This window comes from Papaver somniferum, chromosome 2 (assembly GCF_003573695.1).
Source record: "Papaver somniferum cultivar HN1 chromosome 2, ASM357369v1, whole genome shotgun sequence".
NCBI classification, from domain to species: Eukaryota; Viridiplantae; Streptophyta; class Magnoliopsida; order Ranunculales; family Papaveraceae; genus Papaver; species Papaver somniferum.
Genome location: NC_039359.1, coordinates 199,474,060 through 199,488,515, shown reverse-complemented (window position 1 = coordinate 199,488,515; position 14,456 = coordinate 199,474,060). Strand labels below are relative to the sequence as shown.

General features: G+C 38.4%; 1 protein-coding gene across 1 annotated transcript; it reads right to left on the bottom strand.

The window, feature by feature from the left end:
• Positions 1-8,993: 8,993 nt before the first annotated feature.
• On the bottom strand, positions 8,994-12,048 carry LOC113350197 (tubby-like F-box protein 3). The gene is made up of 6 exons (XM_026594299.1): positions 11,200-12,048; positions 10,563-10,650; positions 10,257-10,386; positions 9,999-10,178; positions 9,362-9,840; positions 8,994-9,208 (listed from the first exon to the last, which is right to left on the bottom strand). The coding sequence occupies exons 1-5, from the start codon at positions 11,548-11,550 to the stop codon at positions 9,372-9,374; spliced, it is 1,218 nt and encodes a 405-aa protein (XP_026450084.1). The 5' UTR covers positions 11,551-12,048; the 3' UTR covers positions 8,994-9,208; positions 9,362-9,371.
• Positions 12,049-14,456: the final 2,408 nt, after the last annotated feature.

Genomic DNA, 14,456 nt, shown 5'->3' with positions numbered 1-14,456 from the left:
ACCTTGCTGGCCAAATAATTGCATATTCACAAATTCGAATTTTCTGACCTAATTTGACATGCAAACATGAAATTGAAGTACTGGAGTGAGTTTAAGTAGGCCCTTACTTTCTTAATCGCACCATTTCTTCGGTTTCGGCGGCGTTGATCTCTTCTTCTTCGACGGTTTTTTTCTTCACTTTTCATTGAACTAATTTTGCAAATTCAGGGTTGTATTCATTGGATTTTCGATTTTCTCATTTCATACGACTACCCCTAGGTCGCGGTGAATCCATTTTTGAAGATTAATCGGAATTTTTGAATCGACGATCCACTCGATTTAATCGTCGAGTTTTGATGGTGGTGATGGGGGAGGTCGGTATGGTGTCGAGAAGAAGAAGAAGGAAGATGGAATGAAAAGAATAAAACTGATTTAGGATAATTAAAATTACATAGGATAAGGATAGTATTGTAACTACATCCATATTTGACCTCCCTTTAGTAAGGTACTATGTCCATATAAATCTGGGTATACCCTATTCTCGCCAACAACTACAAGCCCCTACAAATTGAAAAGGTTGATCTTGATCCTATTTGTAGGGTGAATCACAATCTTATGTTCTTTTGTTTTTTCGCAAAACTGGAAACAGTGGTGTTGACTTTATCTTCTGTCTCAAGCGCGAGGATGGAGCCAAAATTGAATCATACGCAGGCTGTTCACGTGGGAAAACTAAAAATGGAAATCTTAGAAATTCTCAGAAGGACGTGGTCAAACAAGTAACACAATTCTTATCTTCGGGGAACCATGATGCCGATCTCGGATAAGCCCTCGTGTAAGTAGTAATAACTAAATAGAATTACGGCACATTCCCACATCCCACTGTATAATTTATTTCTCCCGGACCTCACTAACCTCTTTAGTTCTTCAGTGAGGTTCTTGTCTTGCAATATAGATGTGTGTGTGACATTTGTATTAACTGATTCTGTTGAATTCCTTGCATGTAACGATAATATTATAAGGTACACATAAATGTAAAGAGAGATGTCAGAATTATGCTGATGATCCTAAGAATGGCAGAATCCAAAGCTGGCTCCAAGGTCATGTAGATAAACGCGTGTCAGATTAGAACAACTAGTGATGCAGACATAAGAGATATATACGTGTGCATGATTAGATTGATGATTACTGCTCATTTCGGTGATAAAAGGATAACTTTAAATATGCTCGAGTCAGCTTTCATTAATTATTAGAAGCCAACATATTACGTCAGATATACCCATAACGTGTAATGAATTCAACTGCATGCTTTCAAGACATTTACGTGTGAATCTGAATCAACATATCTTAGGGAGGGAGCCAACATTCAATTCAAAGTCCAAATCCAATTCAATGGAGATCAAGATTCTGTGACACGACTTAACTTTGACAACCCATTTGCATGGATAACACAGCTACGTGATCAATTCTAATCCCCATATGCGTTCTCATTAAATTTGATTTTTTTTATAGGGCTTTTCCCGTAGCAGCAGGCACTGGGGCTGCAGCATTCACATCCAGAGATTATTCAATGCAAACCCTACTTACCTAACCTATAAACACATCAGTCCAACAAGCCTCATAAAACTTCCTTCGTTATTACTTCTCTAAAGGCGCTTCCATTCCTCCTTCGTTTTCACACCTAACAGTGACCCTCTTTCTCTGTTCTATTTAAATCCATCTCTCTTCACCAACATTCTCTCATTCTCTCTTTCTCTTTTGACAGTGCATTTCAAGATATCCATACCTTTTCTTCCTCGCTCTAACAGTTTAGAAATGGCCGAGAGTGGATACAAGAATCCCATAGATGGAACACCAACACCAAATGGAAGCAACAGGGCTAAGAATCAAGTGCATCGTGCAAGAACCAAACATATAGATGTTCTATTACACTTTGTTAGAGATATTCTGGAAGAAGAAGAAGACATTCTACTTGTGAAGATCGATACCAAAGACAATCCAGCTGATATGTTAACGAAAGTAGTATCTGGGGTCAAGTTTCGTCATTGCTCGAAATTGATCCACATTCTTCCGGTTTGGTGATACCCTTTGGGATAGAGGTTCTTAGGAACCTGGTGGAGGCCTTCTAGCAAGGCCATTGAGTGAACTACGTTCGGTTTGATTCCTTGCAGAGGATACGTAGGCGGCCTATGGCGCAATCGACGTTGGAAGACGAAGGTGATTTTGTTATTGATCGTCTCATGCATGAATGCATGATCCTAGGTGGAGAATTGTTGGATATGGGTCAGGTCGGTGATGGAGGTTTTTAGATGACTCTCACCAAACTTAGTCGGTGGACCAAAGATTGGGATAAACCCAATTTTAGTATGTTATGAGTTAGGATTAGGATTAAGAGTTTTATGATAACTCTTAATTGGTTTACTTGATACTAAATTCTAGAAACTTTGTGGACAAGTTATGAAACCCTAGTCTTGTAGGCTAAGTAATGTACCTATATAAATAGCCTAGTAGAGAACCTAGAAAATTACACCAAAAAAATTCTTCTTTCTCTCTTAGGGTTTATATGTTTTCTCCCAAACGATAATATATAAATTTCTTGTTTTTTCCCGAGGATTCAACCTCGTTAAATTCTTGTCTCTTTTATCTTCTTTAGTTTGTGTTCTTTGCAATATTTGGAGTACCCATTGTGTAGCTGTGCAAATCGCTTCCGCAGGGTTTTAGCGCAACAATTGGCATCAAGAGCTCGGGTTAGGTTCTTGGAATTATCGGTATTCATAATATTGCAGCGGGAGTATTTTTTTCTGAAGTTGTTTGAGGTAATTCTGATCTCAAAGTTTAGTTTTTTATCTATATTTGGTTGTTTGTGAACAATGGTTGACGGGAAAGATCCAGTTGATCCGAAACATCCTTTAGGAGAACATTCGGAGTCCACAAGTAAAGATAAAGAAACAAAAGAAGAAATACTGCATTCTCATAGATCACAACTGAAGTTTGAAAAGTTCACCGGAACCAATAACTTTGGTTTATGGAAAACAGACGTAATGGATGCTCTTGTTCATCTTGACCTAGAAGAAGCTCTAGAAGGTCGGCCAGCGGAGATGTCTGACAAGCAGCGGAACAAGATGAATAAATTATGTCTGGGTTCGATTCGTGGGTGTTTAACAACATCATTAAGAGTTAATTATCAGCACGAGACTTCAGCTAAGGATCTCTGGGAAAATCTAGAGAAGGAGTACCTTGTGAAGAACGTGGCTAATAGGATACATCTTAAGAGAAATTTGTATTGCTATAACATGAAGAAAGGTGCAACTCTAACAGAGCACCTGGATTCATATAATAAACTTCTTGCTGAGTTAGTTAACTATGATGAGAAGATCAACGACGAGGAACAAGCTTTGTTTCTGATAAACTCTCTTCCTGAAAGGTATGAACCCGTGATTAAGGCTTTAATGCATGGCAAGGATAAGATGACATACGCTGAGGTCACTACAGCATTGCGTAGTGAGGAGTTCAGGAAGATGGACCGTGAAGACCTGTCAAGTGAAGCTAATAGTGACTTGCTTCTTGCAAGAGGTCGTTCAACAGACAGGAGAAAGAAGAATGGTGATCGTGGCAAAGTGAAACGGCGTTCAAAGTCAAGAGCGCATCTGCAGAAGGATGAATGTGCATGGTGTCATGACTTTGGCCATTGGGCTAAGGATTGTAACAAGCGTAAAGATAGAGAAGGAGATAACAACAAGACCGAGGTGAACATTGCTAAGGCAAGTGATGATTCAGATGTAGCTTCGGATTTCTCACTGACTGTGACACCATCAGCTTGTATCGTAACTGACGGTACATGGGTACTAGATTCTGGTGCTACTTATCACATATGTCCTCATCGGGACTGGTTCTCAAGCTTCGAGAAGTTTGATGGAGAAGTACATATGGGGAATAATCATACCTGCAGGGTGATCAGGATTGGTAGTGTTCGAATCAAGATGCATGATGGTATGGTTCGGGAACTGAAGGAAGTAAGGTTCGTACCTGCTGTGAAGAAGAATTTGATTTCGCTCGGAACTTTGGAAGCTAAGGGCTACAAGTTAGTCGCTGAAAATGGCATTCTAAAGATAATATTTGGATCGTTGGTAATCATGAAGGGCACAAGGCATCATAACTTGTATTACTTAACTGGAAGTACAGTAACAGGAGATGTGTCAATTTCTGAACACATCGAGACTGCAGCGATAGAGACCACGAAGTTATGGCATATGCGACTTGCACATCCAGGTGATAAGTCGTTACACTCTTTAATTCGTCAAGATTTATTGAAAGGTGCTATTCCCTGCAAATTAGAGTTTTGTGAACATTGTGTGAAAGGCAAGAAAACAAGAACAAGCTTTGGCACAGCAATCCACAACACTAGTGGAGTTCTTGATTATGTTCACTCAGATGTTTGGGGTCCCTCCAAGAATGCATCATTGGGAGGGAAACATTGGTTCGTGTCTTTCATTGATGACTATTCTAGGCGAGTATGGGTGTACACCATGAGGCATAAGGATGAAGTCCTAGAAGTCTTTGTGAGGTGGAAAAAGGCAACTGAGACTCAAACTGGCAGAAAGATCAAGGTACTACGTTCGGACAATGGTGGAGAGTACAAAAGTGATCCATTCTTGCAAGTATGTCAGGATGAGGGAATACAGAGGCATTTCACAGTTAAGAAGACACTGCAACAAAATAGGGTAGCTGAACGCATGAATCGTACTTTGCTGGAGAAGGTACGATGTATGTTATCTAATGCTGGATTAGGTAAAGCGTTTTGGGCTGAGGCAGTTACATATGCATGCTTCCTCATTAATAGGTTGCCATCAGCTGCATTAGAAGGTAAAATTTCGATGGAGAAGTGGTATGGTAAACCAGCTTATGACTATGACTCAATTCATATCTTTGGTTGCCCTGCTTGGTATCATGTTAGTGAAAACAAGCTTGATAGCCGTGCTGTTAAAGGCATCTTTATGGGTGTGAAGAAAGGCGTGAAAGGGTTCAAAATTTGGAATCCAGTAGAGAAGAAGATAGTCATGAGTAGAGATGTTACATTTGATGAAGCTTCTATGGTAAAGTCTTGGGGTTCTCAGCAGGTGGAGAACAGAAGCACCAATACTAGTGAGCCTTTGCAGCAGATGGAGATTGATGCAACTCCACTAATTCCAGCTAAGTATGTATCTGTTACGACTACTTCGGAAGGCGTGACGTCTACAAGGGAGGTAACTACTGAAGTTCCAAATGATAGTGACGATGTTTATGAAGAGGAACATGAAGCAGTGGAAGATACAGAAGCTACGGTCACTGAGACCATAGCAACCAGCAAACCGAGAAGATCAATCAGGAAACCTGGTTGGATAAATGATTTTATAGCTTATGCATTACCAGTTGTTGAAGAAGGTATTCCTAATACCTATTTTGAAGCTATACACAGTGTAGAGCATCAAGAATGGGAAGCTGCTATGCAGGATGAGATGGAGTCTCTTTACAAGAATGGCACATGGATTCTTACGAAGCTTCCGAACGGTAAGAAGGCCATTGGGTGCAAATGGGTATATGCTAAGAAAGAAGGATCTCAGATGAATCAAGTACGCTACAAGGCAAGGTTAGTTGCAAAAGGTTATGCCCAAAAGGAAGGGATTGACTACAATGAGGTGTTCTCTCCAGTTGTGAAACACTCATCAATCCGAATTTTGTTGGCCTTGGTAGCACAGTATGATTTAGACCTAGTTCAGCTAGATGTGAAGACGGCGTTCTTACATGGTGATCTAGAAGAGGAGATTTATATGACTCAGCCGAGTGGGTTCAAAGTTGCTGGAAGAGAAGATTGTGTATGCAAGCTGAAGAAATCGTTGTATGGGCTGAAACAGTCTCCAAGACAGTGGTATAAGCGATTTGATCAGTTTATGATTGGCCAGACATACACAAGAAGTCACTATGACCATTGTGTATACTTCAAGAAGCTACGTGATGGGTCTTTCATATATTTGCTCTTGTATGTCGATGATATGCTGATAGCATCGAATAACAAGAAAGAGATTGATAATTTGAAGCAAAAATTGTCAACTGAGTTCGAGATGAAAGATCTGGGAGAAGCTAAGAAGATTCTTGGCATGGAGATTCAACGTGACAGAAAGAAGGGTAAAGTTTGTTTGTCTCAAAAGGCATACTTGAAGAAAGTGTTACAGAAATTTGGTATCTGCGAAGGAACTAAATCTGTAAGTACTCCCCTTGGTCCTCATTTTAAGTTGAGTTCTGATATGTCTCCCACTACTGAAGAAGAGCGTGAGTATATGGCCCAAGTCCCATATGCTAGTGTTGTTGGTAGCTTGATGTATGCGATGGTATGTACAAGGCCGGATATTTCACATGGTAAGTATGATCAGCCGTTATATGCATAATCCTGGTAAAGGACATTGGCAAGCTGTGAAATGGATTTTGAGGTATCTTTATGGTACTGTTGATGTTGGCTTGGAGTTTGTGAAGGAAGATGGGAACAATCAGCTGTGTGTTGGTTATGTGGATTCTGACTATGCTGGTGATTTGGACAAGAGGCGTTCAACTACAGGGTATGTATTTACCTTGGCTGGAGCACCGGTTAGTTGGAGATCGATTTTGCAGTCTACTGTGGCTCTCTCAACTACTGAAGCGGAGTATATGGCAGTGACTGAAGCATTTAAGGAGGCTATATGGTTACAGGGTTTGCTAGATGACTTGGGTGTTGTGCAGGAACAACTGCCTGTGCATTGTGATAGTCTTAGTGCAATTTACTTGGCTAAGAATCAAGTGCATCATGCAAGAACCAAACATATAGATGTTCTATTACACTTTGTTAGAGATATTCTGGAAGAAGAAGACATTCTACTTGTGAAGATCGATACCAAAGACAATCCAGCTGATATGTTAACGAAAGTAGTATCTGGGGTCAAGTTTCGTCATTGCTCGAAATTGATCCACATTCTTCCGGTTTGGTGATACCCTTTGGGGTAGAGGTTCTTAGGAACCTGGTGGAGGCCTTCTAGCAAGGCCATTGAGTGAACTACGTTCGGTTTGATTCCTTGCAGAGGATACGTAGGCGGCCTATGGCGCAATCGACGTTGGAAGACGAAGGTGATTTTGTTATTGATCGTCTCATGCATGAATGCATGATCCTAGGTGGAGAATTGTTGGATATGGGTCAGGTCGGTGATGGAGGTTTTTAGATGACTCTCACCAAACTTAGTCGGTGGACCAAAGATTGGGATAAACCCAATTTTAGTATGTTATGAGTTAGGATTAGGATTAAGAGTTTTATGATAACTCTTAATTGGTTTACTTGATCCTAAATTCTAGGAACTTTGTGGACAAGTTATGAAACCCTAGTCTTGTAGGCTAAGTAATGTACCTATATAAATAACCTAGTAGAGAACCTAGAAAATTACACCCAAAAAAATCTTCTTTCTCTCTTAGGGTTTATGTGTTTTCTCCCAAACGATAATATATAAATCTCTTATTTTTTCCCGAGGATTCAACCTCTTTAAATTCTTGTCTCTTTTATCTTATTTAGTTTGTGTTCTTTGCAATATTTGGAGTACCATTGTGTAGCTGTGCAAATCGCTTCCGCAGGGGTTTAGCGCAACACTTCAACAGTCCTTTATTTCTCTCACTAGTCAATCTCGGTTTGTAGTCTCAAGTCTCAACAGCCATATCTAAATCAAAAAATTTAAAAAAAAATTACTGTTTTATCTGACTAGAGTTTCTGTTTGTTTTCTCATAAACATATTTTTCATGGTGATAAACATCGCAGCTTGTGTTTACTCAGCTCTCTCTCTAATCTTAGCAATTGGAAACCGATTTGGATCCAAGGGGTTGGATCTAGCAGTCATTATCCTCGACTTAATAATTTTATCGCTTCTTTTCGCCGCAAGTGGAGCTGCTGCTGCCGTTGGTGTTTCAGGTTACCATGGAAACACACATACGCAGTGGAAAAAAGTGTGCAATGTATTTTATAGTTACTGTCGCCATGCAGCAGCATCCATCATTTTGTCCTTGGTTGCAGCACTTGTGTTTGTCTTGCTATTAGCTCTAGCTGCTTCTAGGCTCCACAAGAGATGTCTGTAGTTAATTTGATTTAAGAATTGGTATAGGTTTGCCGTTTCGTTGCATTACGTGGCAATCAATTGTAATATTACGTTAAGTTTCCGTCGACATATATTTTAACGATGCTCTTCTTCTTCTTTTTTTTTGTATGGGCTTCATGATACTAATACACAATCAGTCTATTATCGTCTCATTGAAATTGATTTAACCACTGTATCACATATTTAGACCAAGTTACAATGACATCTCAAATCCGAGAGAGCTAAACACGGTTTTCTTCGAGTCATTTGTACGGTTCGGCTAGAATTTTTGTTTTCCTTATTAGAATTTATAGCCTCAGCAACTACTATAATTGCTGTTATGAAGGTTGTTGGTGAATAGATTCGAAGTGTGCTTGCTATATAGATTCCAAGTATGCTTGCTCTCCTTCCCAATTCAACTATGAATTGAGGTTGAAGCTTATGCTAAGTGGCAATGTCTACCTTGGCTTCAGGCACAATCCAACTAACCAAAGGACACTGAAAATAGGCTAGACATGCTTGTAGCCTATTTTCATTGTGAATGGAGCCTCAGCCATCAGCAGTCTAGTTTACTAAGAGAACTCACACCCCACTCTGTTCATAAGTACTGACTCGCCAATGAATTGACTATTGTTTGTAGTTTTGTACTGCTATTGTCTCTAACACTACGCCACCAAAAATATCCATAAATCAGTTTTCATAGTCGTCTATGGCCATGGTTCGGTTTCGTATGGGATAACAAACTGAAAGGGTATAGTAGGATATTATTGCTTGTTTGATCCTTAACGTTTTGCAGCAGAATTTTTCTTTTTTTCTCCTGATAGAGCAAAAAGGATATTTTGATTGGAGGCACATAAACAATAATGCTGTTTGTGGTTACGTAAGGTGATAGTTAAATTGGGTGAGAATCAGAAGGCTGCCGAACACCTCGGGGATGGCCATAAAAAAATTGCTAACATATTTGTCTCCGTTCACCTTAATACACTGAGCAGGATGGTACACTGAAGTAATTTCTTCACTACATTTTATAAAAAACAATGTTGAGCTTCTGAACCCCCATGATGCAGAAATTTATCACTTGCCCTTGATGTAGTCTAGTCCAAATATTCCCTCTGCCAAAAGATGCAAAAGAGAAAATTGTAAACAAGACAAAAAAACGCTACAAATGCAAAACAACAAACAACTCATTGTTTTCAATTATTATAAGTATTAGTTATGGGAGTAGAAAATCCAAAATTTCAAGTAAACGGAAGGCAACAGGATACCCGTTTTTTGTTATTCACAAGCAATTTTGGTGTCGAAGCTGCTGAGGCAGATAGCAAAAGCCTGGAACGCTGAGATTGGATGTTGAAAATCCATAGTAAACAAATCCTTTCCTACTTTCCCAAACTGTAGGAGGACCTTCTCATGTTCTGGACCAGCAGGTTCACCTTCAGGAGAAGCTACAAGCTGAAAATTCTTAACTGAAGCAACTGTAACTCGTCCACGGAAGTTAAGACACCAACACTGGAGCTGCTCATGCCACCTTGGAGCCTTGTTTCTTAGTACTATAGTTCCTTCCTTGCGTGTGGATAAAGATCTAAAACGGAAACTCTCTGTGCGGGTTGATTTTGAACGGAAGAATGGAAGTGAAGGAAATGAATCTTGACTGCTACTAGGTAATTCAGTCTGTTCTGGAGCTACTCCTGCTCCATGTGCATAACCAGGGATTGCATCCAAGACACATTGCATTCTCCTCGGACCCCTGCTTTCTCAAGAAAATATCAACCGCAGGTTTAGTTGATGAAGGTGCACACAGCAGCATCGTAGTGGTCATCCAAAAACAAAAACAAATATGCAGAAACGGCAAACGGATCTTTGCGCTGGAAAGCTTTATAAGTAGTTCAGATGATTATCGCTTACCGAGAACCCAAAACATTCAACTCGTATTGAATGTGTGCTACTGGGTAGTTGCCAGCAGGCACCTTAGGAGAGACTTGTTTCAAACCCACTAGCCTTGTGGAACGACTTCTGGAGATTGCGGCTCCACCATGAGGTGGCTGGGAATCATAGACGGTAAACTTGGTACCTAGAAAGTTTGACCTATCAGGAGAAAAGAGTCAAAATTCAATCCAGCACAAACAGCATCAACTATTGACATCGTATGATGGTTGATCTTACCTCAATTTCCCAATGTATGTTCCACTTCCCTTTGACATGTCATCTGCGTTTATAGAGATGACATAGTCTGTGCATGTGGGCCTTCGAAACTTGCGAGCAGCAAGAAGGAACTTCCCGTTGTCACTTAATGCTGTCAGCAAGACAATCCAAATAAACAATAATTAAACTTTTTTAGAGCAGAAGAAGCATACAATTCGTTGAACATGAAACATTTATGCATGCAGAAAAGAAAAACAGTTCTTCATTCAAATATTTGCTGATTAAAATACAGTCAACCATAAAATTCAGAGGAGTAGACTAACTTGCCTTGAGTTAAACTGAGGTAAAGATGATATGCCTGTGTGTTGCGGTTCCGTGTTATGAAACACTGGATCAGGGTATCCTTTGGGCCTGGCTGCAAGGTGCAATTACAAGTTTATAAGAAAACATGCGAAAAACATCAAAAAGAGTAGACAAATGTAAATTCTAAAATCCCCATCATTATCATCAACATTTTTCGGTTACATGGCATCAAAAATACAGAAGGTTAAAATAATTTTCAAATCTGTACATGACAATTTGGATGGAAACTAGTAATGCTAAGCTCCAGAGAACCATAAAGACCATCGCAACAATCAGCTTATTGCTTCAAATAAGAAGCCATAAGACATGTCAGTGTTCATCTATTTAGTCACAGATAATGAATCAACCATTTGGCCCATGGTGGGAGCAGTCCCCAGAACAAACATTATCAATGTTAACAATTCTGACATAGCTTATGGCTACTCTTCCTACACATTCTATACAGAGTAATCCCATCAATTATTAGCACTACGATATCAAGCACAACAAATGATAATGAAAACAGCAAAACCATCAATCAATAACAAATTGAAACCCTGATACAAACATATGTATATAAGCAACTCATAACACATCTCAAACAAAATAGAATAACAACTACCTGTTTCAACGAAATGGGGAATGTTAATTTGCCAGACATTTCAGGTGTATTCACAATCTCTTTAGTAACTTTTCTCCAACTTCTACAAACTCCAGCACAAGCAACAACGTTTTTTCGTGATGGCCACATACTATCAGCTTCTTCGATCCTCATTAACACATCTCTTAAGAGCTCTGGGGGCATATTAGCCCAACAACTTTGTTTCAAAGCATCAAGTCCTCTTAATAATTCCAAATCTTCTTGTACTACTCTATGTGATCTTGATCTAAATCCATAACCTAAATCAAACCCTTTTCTTGACATACTACCAAATTCCCCTTTCATTTCCTGAAGTATGCTTTTGAAAGACATAATTTATCCCCTCACTTCACTATACCTCAAATAAGATCAAAGTATAATTACAGTTACATTCTTTACCAAATATATACACAAATTCCAAACACTTTTAACCTATAAATGTTAAGAAATTCCTTAATTTTTAGCTTAAATACAAAAGGTACCAACCTTTATATAGTAATTTAACAAATTCTTAAAAAAAAAAAAAAAAACACTCGAATCATTTCCGGAAACCCTAAAACAGAAACCTAGACTTAAATCTTCAAAATAGTGATATAGTTGTGACCTTTTCTTGAGAGCACTGAAACTAAATCTAACTTGAACATTTCTTCATCAAAATAATGAGAAATTAACAGTGATTAGTACACATTTACAGTGATAAGAAAGTAGATCAATGGTTTTCTCGGTTAAAATTTAAAGAATCTGTGATCTTAATAATTTAGGGGAGAGAAATTAGGGTTTGTACTTTTTAGGAGCTTCTAAATGTGTCTGGTTCTAGTTTGGAAGACCCAACTTTAGATATTTACAAAGAGAGTGCGTATTAATTTAATGGCATTATTATCAGTCTTCTCTATTTTGACTACATTTTTGCTACATCAATTAATCATCTGAGTTGATGTTTGCCATAACTTCTTCCTATCACGCCCACTAGTTTTCTCCTTTTTGTTTTTTTTTTTGGGGCTATTTTGCGTTTCCTTCCTTCCCAAGATTGCTAATTTGGATTTCCTCCCCAAATAGATTCAAATTAGTGTTTCCTCCTATCGTTACATTTTCAATCCATTGCTCGGTTAGTCAACAAGGATATACGTGTGGCATAAATTGTATACGTGTCGAACAAACTTACCAAAATACCCTCATATGTTTCGATAAATTAAATCAAGTCACAATCTTCTTCCCTGAAACTGAGACTCTAGTTGCCCGTCTGCATCTTCAATGGCAGCACAGCATCACTGGCTCCTTTTAACACAAAACACTCATTCATCGTAGCTGCACAATCTTATCTTCACCATTCTCGTCTCTTTCTCTGCTCGACTCAACAAACCCTAACTATCCATCTGTAACCGACCACTAACATTAATCTTTAATTCATCTAATTTAGCTCAAAATCACCGGATCCATCTTCTACCAACCCTATATAATCATTCATCGATTCACCAAATTCCTCGATCTCGAATTCGACTCAAACCCTAGACAGAACCATCAAACCTAGATACTCAAATCAATCTCAGCACCAAACCCTAATTCTTCATCTACAACTTCATGTAACAATCCAATCAAAAGAAATTAAGAGTGGGTTTGATCCAAATCTGAATATTTGGCAGCTAGATGGTACCGAGATTACAAGAAGTTGATGATGTCATTAAATTAATGGATTTTGGTGGTTGATTTAGATTACGAAGATGGGTTTTAGAAGTTGATGATGTCTCTAAATTAATGGGTTTTGGTGGTTGATTTAGATTGCGAGGATGGGTTTTGCTTGAGAATTGAAGAGATGGATTGACAGAAAATGAATTTAGGGTTTGAATTAGTGTTCTGAATTGGGGATTTACTTTTTTCATCGCCATCGCCGCCGCTAACAACAACCACACTATCTCATCATTTCTCTGGTAATAAATGTTTGATTTTTTACTGGAAAATTGTGAATCGATTAGATTTTGGGGATTTTTTATGTTTTGTTTTTGCTCAATCGATTGGTATCTGGATTAGTATCTGTAAATCAATCGTATGAATGTGATTTAGTCAGTATTTTGTGGTTTGTTACTGAATATATTGAGAATTTTTATTTGGAATTCGTTGTGTGTATGTAATGAAATGATCTGATTATAGTACGGAAATCGATTTGGAGTTCATTTTGATGGATATTTAGGGTTTTGTTTAGAATTTTTTAATTTTGAATGGTGCCTTGAATGGGAAATCAGGATTTTTATGTTTGTAATTTTCAAACTTTCAACGGGTACTGATAGTGTTTGGAATCTGAGATGAAACAGATGGATATGAATTCATAGTTGTTAGAGATGAAGCTACAACAATTTAGAAGGGGCTTACAGAGAATCAAAGAATTGGAAATGAGCTGAAGACGGTTTTTTGGTCAAAACTGAACACCAACAGCTCAAGGATGTGGATGGTGGAATTAGGATTCTGTGAAAGGGATTGAGAAATGAAATTGAGGGTCGTGTTAGAGAAGAACAATGGATTTAATGGGTTTGTTGAGGTATTGTTATACCAGTGAAGATACAATCTTGGTTGAGAATGTGGAGAAGAGTTTTTGTGTTGTTGATGGAGCTGCTGGTGAATGAAGGTGATGAGATTGATACATTGGTTCAGATCAGAAGGTAGTGTGGATGGGTATGTTGGTGATGATTATGAACTGGTTCTTATTCGAGGGTATTTTGGGAAGGTCATGAAACACGTGTACAGTTTATGCCACGTGTATATCCTTGCTGACTCAGCTAACCGAGCAATGGATGGAAAATGTAACGATGGGAGGAAACACTAATTTCAATCTATTTGGGGAGGAAACACAAATTAGCGATCTTGGGAGGGGAGGAAACGCAAATAGCCTTTGTTTTTAAGCCACTTTTACTCGAGAGAAAGCTGATTTTTGTTAAACTTATTTGACTTTGGGTGGATTTTAAATGATGGTTCGCTTTTGGATCTTGATTTCATGTTTAACCTTTTACCCGAATTATACAAACTGTAAAACCCTAACAGTATCAAATATGTTCAATTGTTCAGAGTCTATTATTATCTTAATCCCAAGATACTAATGAGGAGTGGAAGAAAATGATCTTAATTATACAAGATCCCCAGCAAACAGAGATGATTAATAGTTGGAGGTGAAAATATATAATAACTTGTTAAGCAATACATATATATTTTGATTTGTCATGATCACAAACAATATGATCTCATAGTTTTAG

What these genes read in the sequence shown, in the direction of transcription:
- LOC113350197 (XM_026594299.1), bottom strand. Translation starts at nt 11,550, where the DNA reads ATGTCTTTCAAAAGCATACTTCAGGAAATGAAAGGGGAATTTGGTAGT. An exon ending in TCCCCATTTCGTTGAAACAG is followed by an intron (nt 10,651 to 11,199) that starts GTAGTTGTTATT and finishes TGCACCTTGCAG; the next exon opens with CCAGGCCCAAAGGATACCCT. An exon ending in ACATACATTGGGAAATTGAG is followed by an intron (nt 10,179 to 10,256) that starts GTAAGATCAACC and finishes TTCTCCTGATAG; the next exon opens with GTCAAACTTTCTAGGTACCA.